This window comes from Tachysurus vachellii, chromosome 6 (genome assembly GCF_030014155.1).
Source record: "Tachysurus vachellii isolate PV-2020 chromosome 6, HZAU_Pvac_v1, whole genome shotgun sequence".
NCBI classification, from domain to species: Eukaryota; Metazoa; Chordata; class Actinopteri; order Siluriformes; family Bagridae; genus Tachysurus; species Tachysurus vachellii.
Window position 1 is genome coordinate 19,017,912 of NC_083465.1, and position 17,979 is coordinate 19,035,890.

At 37.9% G+C, this 17,979-nt stretch overlaps 1 protein-coding gene across 3 annotated transcripts in view; it reads left to right on the plus strand.

The window, feature by feature from the left end:
• ptk7b (protein tyrosine kinase 7b) overlaps positions 1–17,979 on the plus strand; it is a 90,982-nt gene that overhangs the window by 69,324 nt on the left and 3,679 nt on the right. For all 3 annotated transcript variants that reach the window (XM_060872738.1, XM_060872740.1, XM_060872739.1), the window contains 14 exons: positions 4,225–4,327; positions 4,515–4,678; positions 5,166–5,313; positions 6,373–6,503; positions 8,562–8,828; positions 8,977–9,113; positions 10,508–10,643; positions 11,898–12,017; positions 12,177–12,326; positions 13,723–13,867; positions 14,012–14,139; positions 15,136–15,336; positions 16,542–16,697; positions 17,667–17,899. In XM_060872738.1, the coding sequence (XP_060728721.1) occupies positions 4,225–4,327; positions 4,515–4,678; positions 5,166–5,313; positions 6,373–6,503; positions 8,562–8,828; positions 8,977–9,113; positions 10,508–10,643; positions 11,898–12,017; positions 12,177–12,326; positions 13,723–13,867; positions 14,012–14,139; positions 15,136–15,336; positions 16,542–16,697; positions 17,667–17,899 (2,219 nt within the window). The remainder of the gene's footprint in view (positions 1–4,224; positions 4,328–4,514; positions 4,679–5,165; positions 5,314–6,372; positions 6,504–8,561; positions 8,829–8,976; positions 9,114–10,507; positions 10,644–11,897; positions 12,018–12,176; positions 12,327–13,722; positions 13,868–14,011; positions 14,140–15,135; positions 15,337–16,541; positions 16,698–17,666; positions 17,900–17,979) is intronic.

Here is a 17,979-nt window from a genome sequence, read left to right on the forward strand (position 1 = left end):
TGAGGCGCCGGAATCGTCTTCGGCGACGTTTGTATCATAATCCAGGCCCGAACTTTTTATGGCATGTTGATTCATATGATAAACTCAAACCATATGGGATCTGCATGAATGGTGCAATCGACGGGTTTTCACGAATGGTGATACGGCTACCGTGAAGCATACCATATCGATTCAACTGATATAGAAACACAGCAACGTCAAGCAGATCAGAATGTTCTTTTCGTCTGAACAGGCGCAAAGTCTTGAGGTGTCTGCGGAAAGTTGACGCACTAATAACAACACCATTTATATTAATTAAAGACAGCCGTATCTCCCAATGTCTCAAACCCAAAGTAAAATAAAACCGGATTAAACTTGAAAGGCGGGACATGTTTACTTCCACGCAATCCACATTAAGTCGTTAATTCAGAAAAACAGAGCAAAAAATTTTTCTTTCCTGAAAAATTATCTCATAATTTTGAGATAAGTAAGTCGTTAATTCAGAAAAACAGAGTAAAAAAATTTTTTTCCTGAAAAATTAAGTCGTTAATTCAGAAAAACAGAGTAGATTTTTTTTTTACTCAAGTAAATGCAATACGCTTCCGTAGGTTCAGTATAATTTCATGAGAAAAAATATCTAGAGTTGTCAGGAACTTCTGGGACTATTCCCTGTCTGACCACCAGGGGGGTGCTGGCAGGTGTTTATGCTCCTTCAAGGTTATGTTTTCCCCACCTGCGTCTTGTTATCCCTAATGTGTTCCTCTGTTTATACCTGCCCTGTTGTATCAGTCTTTGTATGCCACACTTTGATTCTGTGTATTATTTCCCGGATTATGTTGTGTAACGCGTATGGTTTTATGTTGCACGTGAATAAAATGTATGGAGAACGTCCTGCATACGGGACTGGTCTGTGAAGCTCCTCAGGAAGACGTGACAGCTGTTGAGACTTTGCTTCTCTTTCGGAACATAATGGAGTTTAGGTGTGTTCCAGCTAATACTCAATACAATGTCAGTAATGAGTGGGAAACATAAAAAGGGAAATATTGGAAGGTTTTCCAATTGTTTACAACTTTATTTATTTAACATAATCATTCATTCATTTATTTTCTACCTCTTATCCGAACTATTCTTGGGTCACGGGGAGCCTGTGCCTATCTCAGGCGTCATTGGGCATCAAGGCAGGATACACCCTGGACGGAGTGCCAACCCATCGCAGCGCTATTTAACAGAGCTACCTCGGGTCACGGGGAGCCTGTGCCTATCTCAGGCGTCATTGGGCATCAAGGCAGGATACACCCTGGACGGAGTGCCAACCCATCGCAGGGCTATTTAACAGAACTACCTCGGGTCACGGGGAGCCTGTGCCTATCTCAGGCGTCATTGGGCATCAAGGCAGGATACACCCTGGACGGAGTGCCAACCCATCGCAGGGCTATTTAACAGAACTACCTCGGGTCACGGGGAGCCTGTGCCTATCTCAGGCGTCATTGGGCATCAAGGCAGGATACACCCTGGACGGAGTGCCAACCCATCGCAGGGCTATTTAACAGAATGTATTTATTTTAATTTCTTGTTATTGTGTAATACTTTTTTCTTTGTCTGTTTTAATGTGACACTTTTCTTGGTTGTGTAATACTTTTTGTTTTTATGTATACTTTTAAATACTTTCCACACCCTGAAAAACTGAGTGGAGAAACATGAGAGCTTCCACACAGATGTGCAGCATGATATAATTAGACAGTTAACATCATTATTGTTCTGTGGCATTTATATTCAAAATGCTGAACAGGACCATTTCACATTCACTGTTGTCATGGATCGAGATCATAAGAGATTTCGTTATAGTGGTTATTCACAAGGCTGTGTTTCAATAGGAACAGTGACTTAAGTGACATCTGCATTTACTGTAGAACGTTGGGAAAGAAGCAGTAAAGCTGAAAATTGTCTTTGAAAGAGCTCATTCAGAGTCCATTATGCTTGTGCATTAGTGTGACAAGCAACTGCTTTTAAGGTGATAGAGAATGTTAATGCAGATCTGTCATGAAAAAATAGATAGAAAATCAGGTTGTGCAACACCTTATTTAAAATCATGTCTCTGTCTCTGGTGGTCTAATGGTATCCCAGGTTTTGAGATGCATTTGTTACTGACTGCAAATAATAAATGTGGTTTGTTCTAGCTCGTATAACATGCCTAGAACATGTACATAACCCACAGTGTATAAGACATGTGTTGCCTGTTCTATATAATATTGATTAGCTGAAAAGCACGAACGTTGTGTTGGAGAGCAAACGAGTTATATATTTGTGTGCACTAATATAAATACTAAAACACAATGTGAAAGAGAACAAATTAATTCTGCAATGTTCATCGATGAGTGTGTCTACAGTACAGCTCCATAAAAATAAATATCTAAGTTGAAAAAAACAAGCTTCCGCCAATCTAGCTGAACCAAGAATACATCATGCATCTGCTTCCTTTAAAATCTCATGCTAATAGCTACCATACTGCAAACTCTGTATTATCATCTATCCACTCATTCCACTTTAATAAGCAGATAGTCATTAATATTGCACAATATTTCCAAATTCTTAAAACACTCATGTACAGTACTCAAGGGTTCAAAATGTATCTGATTACATGAGTAAAACACTGATCATTGGAAACTTTACCAATCTTGTGCTATGTGTGTTTCTATATTCTATTCTATCTATCTGTCAGTCTGTCTGTCTGTGTACATAACACTTTGTATTTAGCCCCTGATTTGTTTTTAATTTTTACGTCCTTACTGTAAACTGTACCTGTGACATAGCAAAGCATTGTAGACTGGAACAAATAGTGTTTTTGTGTAATGTTAATGTTGCGGACACCGCACCACACGCACCTGAGGAGCCACGTAGAGAGGCATCGCCGTAGTTTTAGCCACTTCCGGACTACATCTCCCAGACCAGCGCACCAGAACTGATTACACTGCCAGCTGTTGTCTATTTTCCCACGCTATTTAAGCCATCCTGAACTTGACCTCATTGCGAAGTCTCGACGTGTTTCCACTGTCATTCTGAGCGTTTCTGTATTTCCGATTGCCTGTTTCCGACTCCGTTTCTGTTCTTTGACCTGTTTGATTGTTTGCTGCCTGCCCCGACCCTTTTGCCTGTTTCCCGTTGCCGACTTTGCCTGTCCTCTGATTACCTCGTTTGCCGATTTCGACCCTGCCTGTTTGACTTTGTATTTACCATTAAAGGACGTTGCAAATGGATCCTCAGCCTTACGATGCCTCATTACAGTTAAATACTATTGTCTAGTAATGTTTTGGTTAGAAAAAATTCTTCTTAAAATTATTCTTTATATGTGTTTGCCTTTCTATATATATATAAGTGAATTATTAGAATATTTAGTATAGCTTTGTTTGCCTTACTGAGTGAGTCTGTTTGTAAGATACATACAGTGGTATCTTATGCTCACATAATTCAGTAAGTTTATCACCAGTTTCTGTACTACAAGTCACTAAGGAGGCGTTTCTACTACTGGTTGCTATAGTAATAAAGTGGCATTTCACTTTTGACAGCAAATCTTGCGACTGCAATGAAACATTCTGGAGAAAGATTTGGTGTTTGTGTATGAAATTCAGTGGAGTATAAATGCATCATATTATACGAGAAGAAGGAGAAGCCGTGTGTGCGCTCTGTCAATAGTCACATGCAGTCTACTGTCTTCACTCGCATTGGTAGTCACCAAAGTTCAACTTTCTTAACTCTGTAGCGTTGTTTGACATGCCATCTGCTCACAGCGGTCAGTGTCACTCATGTTGCTGGAAGCAGACAGATTTTATTGAAAGTGAACGCTCTCTTGTCGCTTTATAGATGCAAGTCACTGTATGTGTGAACGCGCCTTGTGTTAAGAAATCTTCCTTACTCCAAATCTTGTCTGGTATTTTGTCAATGGGTGATTATGGTGTACTCACAGATATTTGTGCAGATATATATTTTTCTGAAATGTCTAATTAATCTCTGCTTCTTTTTTTTTTTTTTTTTCCAACATGAAAGAGAGAACATATTGGTCTGAACTTCTTTTAGTTGTTGTCCTATGCTCATGACTTGACCGTAGTCTCTGAGCCTTTGCTTGGTTTGAGATTGACTTGTCACTTGGGTTAGACACAGATATTTCAGAGCTCCTCACAGTCAGATCCATTTACATTTTAGTCTGTGATATGTTTGCATTCCTGTAATGTACTTCACCTCTCACCTCAGGGCTTGACAGCGGCCCGGTGACTTTGAATCAACCCGCCTCTGTGGAGGAGATCGATGATGCTGAACAAATTGTATTACAGTGCCAGATTAATGGACACCCAAGGTTAGTCAGTGGCTTCTTTATACTCTAAATATTTCTCATATTATTTCAGTATTTTTTCTTTCTATAGACTGTGTGAATCTTAAATATGTTAATCATATATTAATAATGTTATAATACTTACAAAATGCCTTTGATATATATAAAAAAGTATATTTAATGACTGTCCTGTGTAAAATGTCATTGACAGGCCGAACATTAAGTGGTACAAAGATGGAGTATTGCTAATGGTAAAGGAGAGAAACCTCACTCTGACCATACCTGTCCCTGGAGATTCAGGCACATATAGCTGCTGTGCACGCAACGGAGCCGTGCAACTCTGCAGCAACTCCAACTTCACTCTTAACATTATAGGTACGCACAGATATGTGCATTTAGTTTCAAATTTCAGGTTTCAAGTGCTTTTAAAAAGTGCTTTAATCTTCCACATACAAAGAATTTCTTCTGCTGCAGTTGTACACTGTTAGTCACATTGCAACAATGAAAAGTTACAACTCTCACGTTGTAAGAAACTTTGAACACGGACAAAAAACCTTGCAAGATTATTAATGAATGGAAGGAATGTGTGTACTGCTCCTGTGAGCTCTGACCTGGTTTAGAGAGATGAAGGTGAGTTTATGATTCTCTGCACTGTGGGACCCTTTACTGCCATCAGCAGCCTTTAATATCACAGGTGATGAGCTGCGTCTGTAAATATGTCAAAGATTAGATGATTTCATTTTCCTCTGCCATTCTGTCTCTCTTTGTCTTGTGTGTCTGCTGATGGTAACATCTGTTGTTGGAATTAAATGCCATCACACACACACACTCACGCTCTTCTCCATCTGTCTCTGTGTCACAGATAAGACGATTCCTCGTGTGATGGTGGCTCCAAAGGATCAGGTGGTGTTGAGGAACGAAGAGGCCGTGTTTCACTGCCAGTTCTACGCCAAACCTCAACCTGTAGTCGTGTGGTTCCATGAATCAGAGCCGGCAGTCAACAAGTCACGGTCAGTCACAGACCCAGGCACTGCTTTTTTTTCTTTTTCATTTTTTCTTTTACTCTTTTTACTTCTTTTACTTTTTCTATTTTCCCATTTGTTTTTATGTTTTATTCTAAAATTTTCTGTTTTCCTTTTTGCCGTCTTCTTTACTTTACTTTTTACCTTTTACCATTTCTTTTCTTTTTTTTCTTTTTGCACTTTATTTTTCTGTTTTATTGTCCTTTTTTCTCACCATTTTCTTTTAACACTTTTGAATTCTGTTCTTTATTTTCCCCTTAATTTCTTTTCTTTTTAATTTTTAGTTTTCTTTTGCCTCCTTTTATACCTTTTAAGCTTTTCCTTTTTTTGTTTTTCTCAATTTTTATTTTCTTTTTCATGTTTGTTTTTTATTTTTGCCTTTTTAAAGTATCTTTATCTTTTTATTATTTTCACATTACTTTTTATGTTTTTTTTTTATTTCTTTTCATTTATTCCTTTTTTATGTCATTTCTTTCACTTCATCTGACTGGACATGCAGACAAAAATGCTTTTATTCATTGAGAAACACACTGTTCCCGTCTGCTTCCTCTCATGCTGTTTCAAAGACTCGGCACAGGGCAGCAGCTCAGAGGAACTGCTTTATACTAATTACATTCAGCTTTTTCTGTTGCTGTTGGCGCTGGAGCTGCACCATTCTGCACAGAGGGTCTCCAAGGTCACTTACAACCCAATGGTTTAGTTGAATCAGTAAAGGTGTTATTGCAGAGATAAAACAGTTCTGTTTTTCTGTTGGCTTTGAAACTTTTCTTTTAATATCTGTCTGTGAGCATCAGATTTAAAGCTTGCTTAATTACTTAATTTAAACTTACTCAATTATTAATTTAGTTATTACTTATTGATAGATTGATTATTGATTGTTTGATTTATTGATTATTCTTTTTTATTGACTTATTTAATGTATTTATTTGTTTGTATGAATTCTTGTTTGCATACTACTTGCTTACTCACTTTGTTACGCTTTTTTACTGTGTGTGTGTGTGTGTGTGTGTGTGTGTGTGTGTGTGTGTGTGTGCGTGTGTGTTTCAGGGTTGTAGTGTATGATAATGGCACGCTGCGCATCACTCAGGTGAAACCTCGGAATACAGGCCGCTACACTTGTGCAGTTCACTATGGAACTGATAAGCAGGTGCAGGTAGGAGCCACTCTGCACATTGCAGGTAAGAGCTTACAGATTACACACACACATACACACACACACACACACACACACACACACTTCCTCACATATAATTAGCTCAGCTTTTCACTCACACCTTTACTAACACTCCATTAACAAGTGCCAGTCTTCACCATTCTGAATCTTACTAAATGCCTTTTTAACATTTCAGCTGCAATCCTTTATTTGAGACTGTCAGTGTCTCTCTCAGCTGAAGAAACAAACTCTCTCACTTCTTCAACATCCTCAGATGTGTCAGTCTCTGCTGATAAAATTCTGATAGTATCTGGTTATTTACTGTAGATGTGTACAGCCTTTCTTCTTGCTCCTGAAGCTTCACAATGTGTTGTGCTCATGGCTGTGATTAGTGTGGTTATGTGTTAAGTTACTGTAAGTGCTCTCACTTGTAGTCTTCCTATAATTTAGTCATTCCTCTGACTAGGTGTGACATATATGACAAACATTTTATTGTCAATATAGACCTTTTCTAGCAAACCTCCAGAAGTAGGGATTTAAATAGAAAAGCTGTTCAATGATTAATGGAATTAATAATTTGGCCATTTTACAATAGGAATGATTCAGTACATAGTCCTAATAAATAGGTGAGCTAGCCAGACAGTATGGTTGGGAAAATATGGTAGGGACTTTCACTATTTGCAGCCAGGCCCCATTTTAACTGTAATGTACAGTTTATGGATTTGCTCTGAACTTAACGCAGCTATTCAATAATACAGAGTGTTCCAAAAGTATCCATACATAAGGGAAATGAACACTTTTTACCGAAATGTATTTAAAAATTTTCCATATGCAGTTTATATTAAATTTTTCCAAAAAGATCAGGAAGCTGTCACAAACTTGTGATGGACATTTCGAATCTGATCAATCAAATTAGGTTTAATCAGAGTAGTTTATTCCTGAAATTTTCATCATCCACTATGATATTATTTATAAACCCACTTTTTTCCAGATATTGAGTTTATAGTCTAATATCTATAAGGACTCATTAATAAATATTAAATTCAATTCAGTTTTTTTGTATAGCACTTTTATAAAAATTCTGAATAAAAATGATAAGGATTAAAATTTAAATATAGTTTCATTTGCTAATGAGAAAGCCAGAAGTGATGGTGGCAAGAAAAAAATCAGTGAGAAGAAACCTTGAGAGGAACCAGACTCAAAATGGAGCCCGTTCACCATCTAGGTGATTAGCACCGAGTAGAGTGATTATAAATTATTTCCTTTCTATAACTGTACATTATATAGTCCAGAACAGTTGTGTAACCATGAGCTTTTGAGCAATGTGTGTATGGGTGTAATTCTGATTATGATTGGTTATGATAGCCACAGAGTAAAAATAAAATAAAATACAAACAATTTATGGCTGTTCTTCATGATACACAATTTTGAGAACTGTTGTAATAGTGAAAAGATCACTTTTAACTTCAACAAGATTTTTATTTACAGAAATTAACAAATGAATGAATACAGTCAGAGATCCAGAAGTCCAAGCGTGAGAATGTTAGACATTGTATTTTTAGTTGAAAGAAAACCTTAGATCTTCTATAAAGACTGGATTCCCACCTCACACACACCCCTAGCTTTCCCTACCACCAGAAGCACACATTATTGCATAATAGTCACCTTAATGGGACAAATACTACAGTTCAATGCTGAGTACATAATTACAGGAGAACATAATCAGTCTGTTTAAGCTCTAAAGCTTCAGGAACTGACAGAATGTAACTAAAGCTAGTCCCTGTTTAATCATCCTGTCGGTTGCTTTGAATTATTTTAGACCATAGTAATGTGTTTAAGGGCAAAGGTTGGCCTCTATACTGTTGAACGCTCCATTGAAAGTTCAACAGTATAGAGGCCAACCTTTGCCCTTAAACACATTACTATGGTCTAAACACGTTGATACATGACTTCTGAATGCAGTGGTGTAGACAGACGTTCGAGTGTTTTGTTTGTAAACGTTTTGCTGTATGTACTGTATGCAAAGTTGATTGAACTATAGTCAGATGTCTCTCTGAATGTTTGCTCCTCTTTCCTGTTGTAGACATTGAAGATATGGGAGGCAAACTTTATAAATTCTTTTCTGCTAACAATGTGGAACGGATATTCTGTTCCCCACCACGGGGTCACCCTGAGCCTGTGGTGTGGTGGGAGAAGGATGGTCTCATGGTGCCCAGCAACGGTCGGGTGCACCAAAAGCAAGGAGAACTGATATTTAATCCCATTGTGGTTGGAGACTCAGGAACGTACATGTGTACGGCGCAGAATAAAGCGGGTCAAAAAACGCAGGAAGTCAGTGTCATGGTAGCGGGTGAGTATGGACAAATTTTCACAAATACTGTGACTTAAAACTTACTGTGTGCTTTTTAAAATAAGTACTTGTAACTTATCATAAGGTGGCTATGAAAATGAACATAATGTAACGTAATTAATACTTGATTGTCTTTCCACCTCTCGAGGTCCCCCAGAATGGGTTACTAGACCCCAGGACACTGAGATGGAGGAGGGGCAGCCTGGGTACCTGCACTGCCAAGCCCAGGCCACACCCCCTGCCCAGGTCACCTGGTACCGAAACTTACAGGAGATCAGTGAGGAGGTCAGACTTGTTTTCTGAGAAATTTACATTCTTCAGATTAACATATAGGTTGCTTCTTTGTGTTAAACATCGCTGAAGTCTTCTTCATTCATAGCTATATTCCATAAAGACAAAATCATTCTTCTGATGTTCAGTTTAATTTGATTGCATCTATTTTATAAATGATGTTATTAACTGTAATAACATAAACCTAATAACCTGAAAATGTTTCAATTAAGGTTAATTAAAGTTTAATTTTGTACATCCCGGCATCATGCATATTATGCAAATTCTAGAGTATAATAAATGTTTATTCAGTTTTAATATGTTAAGAGCTCATCTGTCTCAGTGTAGCACAATATTAAGGTCATTCGTAGAGAGAGACCATCATTCGTAGAGAGAGAATTCAGTGTCCATCTGCTTTCGGGAGCTATTATTTCTCCAGTTTAGATCAGTTCCTTAGAAGGAATTTGGCTTGAGTGGATGTAGTTTACTTCATGCTTGCTAATACATCTTTCAGGCTGCAGAGGCAGGTAAATTAAAGTTTTATGAAGCAAGTTTTCAGGCAAATCCAAAAAGATTCATAATCGAGACAAAAACATGGTCAATTAACAGGCAATGGTCAGGCCAACAGCACAAACCCTGATAGGCAAAGATAAAGCACAAAAGAGACCAGATCAAAACCAGAAGACATTAGGCTTGGTAATTACTGGAACAAAAACACAGGGTGTATACTTCACAATGACTTGAATGATTGTGGGTGTGTCTCAATTAGCTCCCTAGCTCTCTCGGTCATGAACGAGTATATCATGAAGAGAAGTTCGGGCTAGAAAAGCTCACTAAACACTGGGACACTGATGACTCAGTTTCCAGTGTACAGTAACAGTACAAACCCAAGCATATCAAATAATTAAGTTTTGTATGTCATAGAAATTTGGTAGCTTAATTACATCCATTTCTCTTGTGGTACTTCAAGCAGGATCATAAGCTAGCTAGTGAATTTTGTAAATCAATAAAAACTTAAAAGTCTGTTTGGGTTTCTGTGTGTGTGTGTGTGTGTGTGTGTGTGTGTGTGTGTGTGTGTGTGTGTGTGTGTGTGAGTGTGTGTGTGTGTGTGTGTGTGTGTGCGTGAATGTGTGTGTGTGTGTGTGCGAGTGAGTGTGTGTGTGTGCGAGTGAGTGTGTGTGTGTGCGAGTGTGTGTGTGTGTGTGTGCGTGCGTGAATGGGTGTTTGTGTGTGTGTGTGTGTGTGTATGTATGTATGTATGTGTGTGTGTGCATTATTCCCTGTAATGGTTCATCCTTCTGCCTCACACCCAGTGTTCCAGGAATATGCTCCGGACCCTGCCCAGGATAAACTGGTTAGTGAAGATGAATGCATTATTCTATTGACATAATTTTTGTCTCTGTCTACAGAAATCTCAGTTTAAACTCTTCCCGAATGGGACTTTAAGGATAAACAGTGTGGAGGTATATGATGGAGTGGTCTATAACTGCATTTGCAAAACTGCAGGTGGTATCCTAAACGGACAGGCCAAGGTCAACGTACTTGGTGAGTGTGTTTGTGTGTGTGTATGTCTGTGTGTGTGTGTGTGTGGGTGTGCTTATCTTTACTTCTTCCTCCAATGTCAACAGTCTATCTATACAACTTGGTTTATCTTCTGCAGTGTTGAGATGGTGGCACTCTGAGGCCACAGATATGTCTGATAACTTCATCACACACTGTATTAGGTCCTCAGTATGAGGCCTCACCTTGTTGTTATATCATACTTGTTGAGTGGTCCAGATCTCTATCTGGTGTGGCTGTCTTTGTGTTTCATATTCTTACAAGTGTGCGCATGTGATAGTGTAATTCACTTAGTAGTAGTCTTCCTCTAATGCAGAGGTTCCTCAAACACACAGTTTTTCTCTGGGCCTTACTTTCACACAACCATTGAGGGAATATTAACCACGTGTCATTAAATCTTAACGCAGTGTTTCCTTCTGTTGTTCTAGCAGATGATATCACACCATTAAAGACAGTTTAGACATCAGCGACATGCTGACAGAAAGTTCAGGGTGCAGCACAGACAAAATATATGCAGAGTGAGAAAACTGGTCAGATCTCTGGTGACTGAAAATAAATTCCAATATTAGATGGACAAAACAATGACATTGTTTGGTTTTGTGAATCAGTAAATACTTTTAATCAAAGCTGAATTTTATTTTTAGTTTACTTTTAAGCAAAGGTCATGTTGTCTTTGTGTAGAGGTTGTGTTGTCTAAGGAGCCAGGTGAACAAACACAGTGGACAAAACAGTCTAAAGATCCTTAAAAAAATCCTTGCTACTGTAGCTAAGTGAGCTTTCTTTACGCAGTGAATCTCAGGCTTTGATCAAGTTGTAGGAAAACTCTGCCTGCCATAGCAAACAATTCATAACCTGATCAGTTCAGTTTGCAATCAGATACCAGATATAAAATATGTCACTGTAGCTGGTGTGAAATGAAATGCAATTTCCCCTGATTTTACCCTTGGAAGGTTTTAAGTATTATAACTTTGCTTTTGGCAAAAGTGAATCCGTTAAAAAAAATCTTAATTTCCATGGCTGCCAGACATATGAGATAAAATATCAAATAAAATGAACTGTTCTGTCATACGTACCCATAACTCATAAAAGCCTTTATTTAACTGACAGCAAAGAGAATGTCTGTGTTTTCTTTTGTTTTTGATTTCCATAGGTTTTATAGATGTTGTTGTGTATGTTCAGTCTGTGTAATGTTCTCTGTGTGTGTGTGTGTGTGTGTGTGTGTGTGTGTGTGTGGTCCAGAGAAGCTGAAGTTCACCCCACCTCCCCAGTCCCCTCAGTGTCTGCAGCTGGATAAAGAAGCCAGTGTTCAGTGCTCTGCTACAGGTCGGAAGGCTCCCACAATACACTGGACCAAAGCAGGTAAGAGAGACATGACGTGTGTTTTCTGTTTGCAAAGAAACAAGGCCCAGGGTTTGTGTTTATAAAAATGTTGTTCCCCTTCCCAGTTTTCACTGCTGTGAAGATTAAGAGAGGGTTACATGTTTAACCCTCTTATCTTATCTGTCTCTTTTTCTGTAGATGGTAGTGCTATCCCTTCATTTGCAAAGCAAATCAATGGAACTCTGCATTTTGAGAAAGTGAGACGGACTGATGCGGGGAATTACACTTGCGTAGCCAGTAACCGTCCGCAGGGAGAGATCAGAGCCTACGTCTCTCTCACTGTAGGAGGTGAGGTAACCGAAATGTTAGTCGAGTGTGAATTTCTGTGCATGGTATTCCTTGATCTAAAAAAAAAAATCAGTAGTACAAAATCAAAGCAGAAAAAAATCCAAGCTAGGAGCAACAAATCTAACATACTTAATTAAAAATGTGTTTTAGAGTAATAATCAATGTTACACACATACACAATGTCAAAGACAATCACTGTCAAAGACAATGTCAAGGACAATCCAAAATGAAGATAGAATTATAAGTAATAACTTTGCAATCCTAGTGTAAGACTAAAGGGCAGTTCCATGTCATTTATTTTTACAGATGTTTCAAAAATGAAAAAAAAAATGGTCAAAAAAAGATTAAAAATGAATATTAAAAGAGTTATTATAATATTTCTGAATGTGATGCAATGCAGACTTTTATTCCACTTACCTCTAAATACTTTTCCATGTCTCCTGCTGTTTATTTTGAATTTTTGCAGATCTCTCTTTTTCCACTTATTTTTTTCCATTCTTTGGCAGCTTCCATAGGCACATGTTTATTTCATTTATGAATTATTGTTGGTACTGCTCTACCAAAATACTTTTTATAGCATTTCCAGCAAAAGTTCAAATCTTCTGTTTTTAGATCTTGGTAATGTTCTATTTCCAGTGAGACCTGGATTGCTGATAGCAAACTGAGAGCTTCATGCTGCAATTAGAATCTATTAAATATATGTTGACTTAGACATTTTAACATTTTCATTTCTGTCATTTAGCAGACACCCTTATCTAGAGTGACTTAAAATTTATTGCAATTTATACAACTGAGCAATTGAAGGTTAAAGGCCTTGCTCAGGGGCCCAGCAGTGGCAGCCTGGTGGACCTGGGATTTTGAATTCATGCCATTCCAATCAGTAGTCCAACACCTTAACCACTAGGTGACCACATACATAATATAAAAACGTATCTAATAAGTGCTAACCTAGATACTGGGGCTCTAATATTTAGGTGGTGTTGTCTGTTTTGTGTGTAAAATGTTCAATAGGTGTTCATTTCTGTTTTTTCTTAAAAACCAAGAGTGATGAAAACTTCTATTCAAATGTCTTTTAAGCACACTAGCAAATAAGTATGATTGATGAAATAATGATAATGTTAGCAGTTAATACTTGAGTATGAAACACCTATGCAGGAATGGATGTGTGATGAAATGAGCTATCAAAGAGAAAAAGATCACTTATTCTACTATGGCCAAACTATTGTAAAGCTAAACATGACAGAATTATTTTGGATCACACCTGAAATAGCTCAGGGGTTTTCACTGCATGTCTGATACCAAGCCAGACTGAGACTAAGTACTGACCCAGTTCACCAGCACATTGTCCTCAAATCATTCTCCATCCATATTGTCATATTGTGCCATTGCTTTTCAGTGTATACCGAGTTCAAGGTGGAACCGGAGTACACTACAGTGTATAAGGGTCACACAGCAACACTGCACTGCCAGGCTACTGGAGACCCACAGCCCTACATCCAGTGGATAGTCAAAGACAAACCATTGTCACTCAGCACCAGCAGGTCTATCTTTATTTCATATATTTTGTTACACTTTGAGGACCAAGTAAAATATTATTTTTTTAAACTTTATATCTGTGATAGAGAGTTGCAATATTCTTTTTTTTAAAATAAATTATCTTTATTCTCTGTCTTTTCCTTTTTCAGATTTCAAGAGATGCCCAATGGTTCTCTTATCATCAACGATGTCACTACTGCTGATGCAGGGAAGTACACTTGCATCGCTGGCAACAGCTGTGGCATCAGACATCGAGTTGCAGAGCTCTACGTCGTAGGTAAAAGCACATGCTCAAATGGCCAAACATAGTGGCTCACTAAGTCACTGCAATTTAGCTGGACCCTATAGTTTCAGCGATGGATCCTAAAGTCACACCTAAATTTGAGGGATACACAACTTACAGCATTCTCTACAAAATTCAGGATTTATTCATGTAGACTTCTCATGAATAGCAGAAAAGAACAAGAGTTTAAGAGAGTCAAGTTGGCTTGTGCTCTCTGAGTGGGAGGGTTGGCATACTGTCTCTCCTCTATCTCTCAGAGTAACACTAGCCAGAGTGACATGTCAGAAGGGGGTGAATAGTGTTAGTTTAACGCTGGCCTGTTATGTTATGCAGCATAAGCAGCCGTTTGAATAGATGTGATTGGCTGGCTTTATGTGTCTCTCAGCTTCTCACATGATGCGAAGCGTCTGCGCTACAATTTCCTGTGAATGGATATAGAAAATTAAATAAAACCTTCTGACCTATCAGATGTGAAAATTTATACCATCAACATGACATAACAAGAAGCAAAAATGATCACTGGTCCTTGAAATATTCAAATATTTCACAGCACATGGATATTGCATAATGAATTATAAAATATTGCACATGCGGATGGTAATATATTACCACAGAATGATTTTTTGTATTCTGTTCATCATCAGAATTTAGCCAATGAAATTAAAAACTGTGCTGACATTCATTGAGTATGGAATTATTTTGTTTGACATTATCACTTTAAAGGCATTTGTTACAAATGCTTAGATGTGGTAAACTTCAGGTTTATTCCATGTTGCCGAAGCTGATATCACCTCTGAGTCTGAACTCTGAAACTTAACTCCTTTAAGCAACACTGAACTTTTTATATTCCAAAGTTGTTGTTGTTGTTTTTTCAATTACTCAAACACATGTTGTGGCAAGAAAACAGGATGCTTTGTGGCCCTGTTGACTTTAAGTTTAAAGAGTGTCTGCTGTGAAACAATGAAATGCTTTCTTCTGCTTTTTCTTCAGAGAAACCAAAGCCTGGTCGAGACATTGATGAAGGGAAAACACCATATAAGATGATCCAAACAATCGGCCTGTCTGTGGGGGCAGCTGTTGCCTACATCATCGCCGTACTTGGCCTCATGTTCTACTGCAAGAAGAGACGCAATGCCAAGAGACTGCAGAAGGGACAGGATGGTGAAGAGCCGGAGATGGAGTGTCTTAATGGTGTGTGTTAGTGTGAAGGTGGATGTGTGTGATGAAGAGAATACTCTTCTTTATATGAACATCCATGCAGCATTTTATCTTAAGCTTCATGCAGATATTTCAGTCTAATCTCTCACATGTGACTCTAATACTCATGCCCCCGAAGGCTAGAAGCCTTAAAAAGCAATATGATCAGATAATTAATTTCACAGACCGCTGTAGCATGTTTATAAGTGAGAAATGCTGCCACCTTGTGGTTTTGAATGTCAGCACATGCAAGCTTTAACAAGTGTTAAAAGCTGTGTCAATTTTGCTTCTAGAAGGACATTTTACATAAAATCTAGTGCTATATATTTTATTGCAGAATTCATCCCACTAGTCTTTGCATTATACCTTCCTTAAAAGGCGGCTACAAAGCCCTTGATTAAAGATAAAAGCAAGATTGAGCAGTAAAGGATATTCAAGTTAGCTGTTTTGAAGCCCAGCATTTTCTGCATGGGCCATTAAACTGTGTGTTATTTGGTTCCAGAAAAGTAGAAGTCATTATACAAAAGCAACATGCTAACTTTTTCTCAGTATGTGAGCTGGAAACATTCCTTAACTTTTCAGCTATCCAGAGTTTATTAAAAGAAAGCTGCAAATCTGCTCGATTCATTTCTTTAATTTAGTTTAATTTAGAATACTTTTTATTTTTTATTTGTGTTTTTAACAATGGACATTGTTTCAAAGCAGTTTTACAGAACATACAAAATATAGTACAAAAAGTTATTATACAAAAATGAATATTATACAAAAGTTTAAAATTAATATTAGACATATTTAAATGTGTCTAATATTCAGTGAGCAAGCCTGATGTGATTTAGGTGATGGATTCAATTGCATTCAATTATAAATCAATTTCCTAAAATTATGAAATCATAAAAACATGTTGTATAAAGTTTGGAAAAGGTCTTTAAAAAACAGAAATGTTAGTATTATCTCCACAATTGACACAGAATTAATGATATTGCTTACTGATATTTGTTTCTGATTAATCATACTGACAGTACATAAGTTTTAATTATAATAATTTATAATTTTTCAATTTGCTCAAAGCTGATGCAAATAATGTTGTCCATATACTGTACCGTTTCTATTTAAAATGCTTAATGTTTATATACTGTCTAACACGAGGATGGCACACTAGAGGGTGTAAGTATAATACATCTTTGTACAATACCTACCAGGAGGTGCTATGCAGCACAACGGCCAAACTACAGCTGAGATCCAGGAAGAAGTGGCTCTTACTAACCTAGAGACTGTATCTACAGCTGAAAAACACCACAGCAACACAGACAAGTTCCACTTTCCCAGAGCAGACTTGCAGACCATTACTACACTAGGTAAAGTAACACACACATGCAATCACATACAGGCCACTGTCTCATACACTGTTCCAAAATGGTCACCTTCTGAACCACAAGACCAGACTGTGTCCCATTTTTTATTTTGAGGTTGAAAAGGCTGCTCACAAGCTTCTGCTATGTGTCCTTTATGTGCCCTTTGGAGAAGTCCACATCAATGCCGTCTCACCCGTGGTGTGTTATCGATAAGTGATATTAGCTAGGACACTTCATGACTGATGGGATTGCTCAGAGCAGAGAGAAACCTGCACCATCGCTGACGGGGAGAATGATATATAAAGGATTCTTGACCTATTTCATGTCATTAATTTAACATGTCACTTAGCAGCATTGGGGTTGCAATTTATGTGTCAGAAACTATAAGCCAGGTTCTTTTTCATCAGCTTCATCTACATGCTCAGTTAGCCTGCATTATTTGATATGACACCCAGTTGATTTTGCTGTGGTACATTATTTAGATTTGTTGTGTCATAATAATTACACATTATTTTTGCAATTAAGCTGTGTCCTGAAAAGTATGTAGGGGAATTTGGGTAAGCATTAAGAGTACATTGAGGCAATCCTATTAAAGCCTAAAGCGTGAAACATGCACAGCTGGACTTGTGAACTTCACAGGCATATGCAAATGCGGCCAATCCTTTCATGGTGTCTTCCACAGCTCCCACAGCTGTTTGTTCCTCCACAACAGGTCTTCATTTCTGATGATGTTGGTCTTTTTGTTGGGTGTGTACTGTAGGTTCCTTTATACAGGGACTGAAAAAAAAAATCCTGGAACTTTTAGGTAGTTAAAACTTGGGTTCACTGTTATCTAGTCTCTGGATCAGATTTAGTCTTAGGTCTTCTGGGGGTCCCAGAATACAGGTACAGGAACAACTATCTACTTAATGAGTAATGTCATCATCTGAAACAACTTTGTCTTTATGTCTGATTATGTGTGTGTGCATGCAGGCAAAGGGGAGTTTGGTGAGGTGTTCTTGGCCAAAGCACGGGGGATAGAGGAGAGTGAAGAACAGACTGTGGTTCTGGTGAAAAGTCTGCTGAGCAGAGACGAGCTCTCACAGGCTGAGTTCAGGCGGCAGGTCGATATGTTCAGTAAACTGAATCACACCAACGTTGTGCGCATACTTGGCCTCTGCAAAGACACAGAACCCTTTTATATGATCCTGGAATATATAGACCTGGTAAATAAAATCCTGACATTTTAATGTATAATACGGATAGCAATAAGTATATATGAGCTTGAATAAATTAGTAGTTTCAA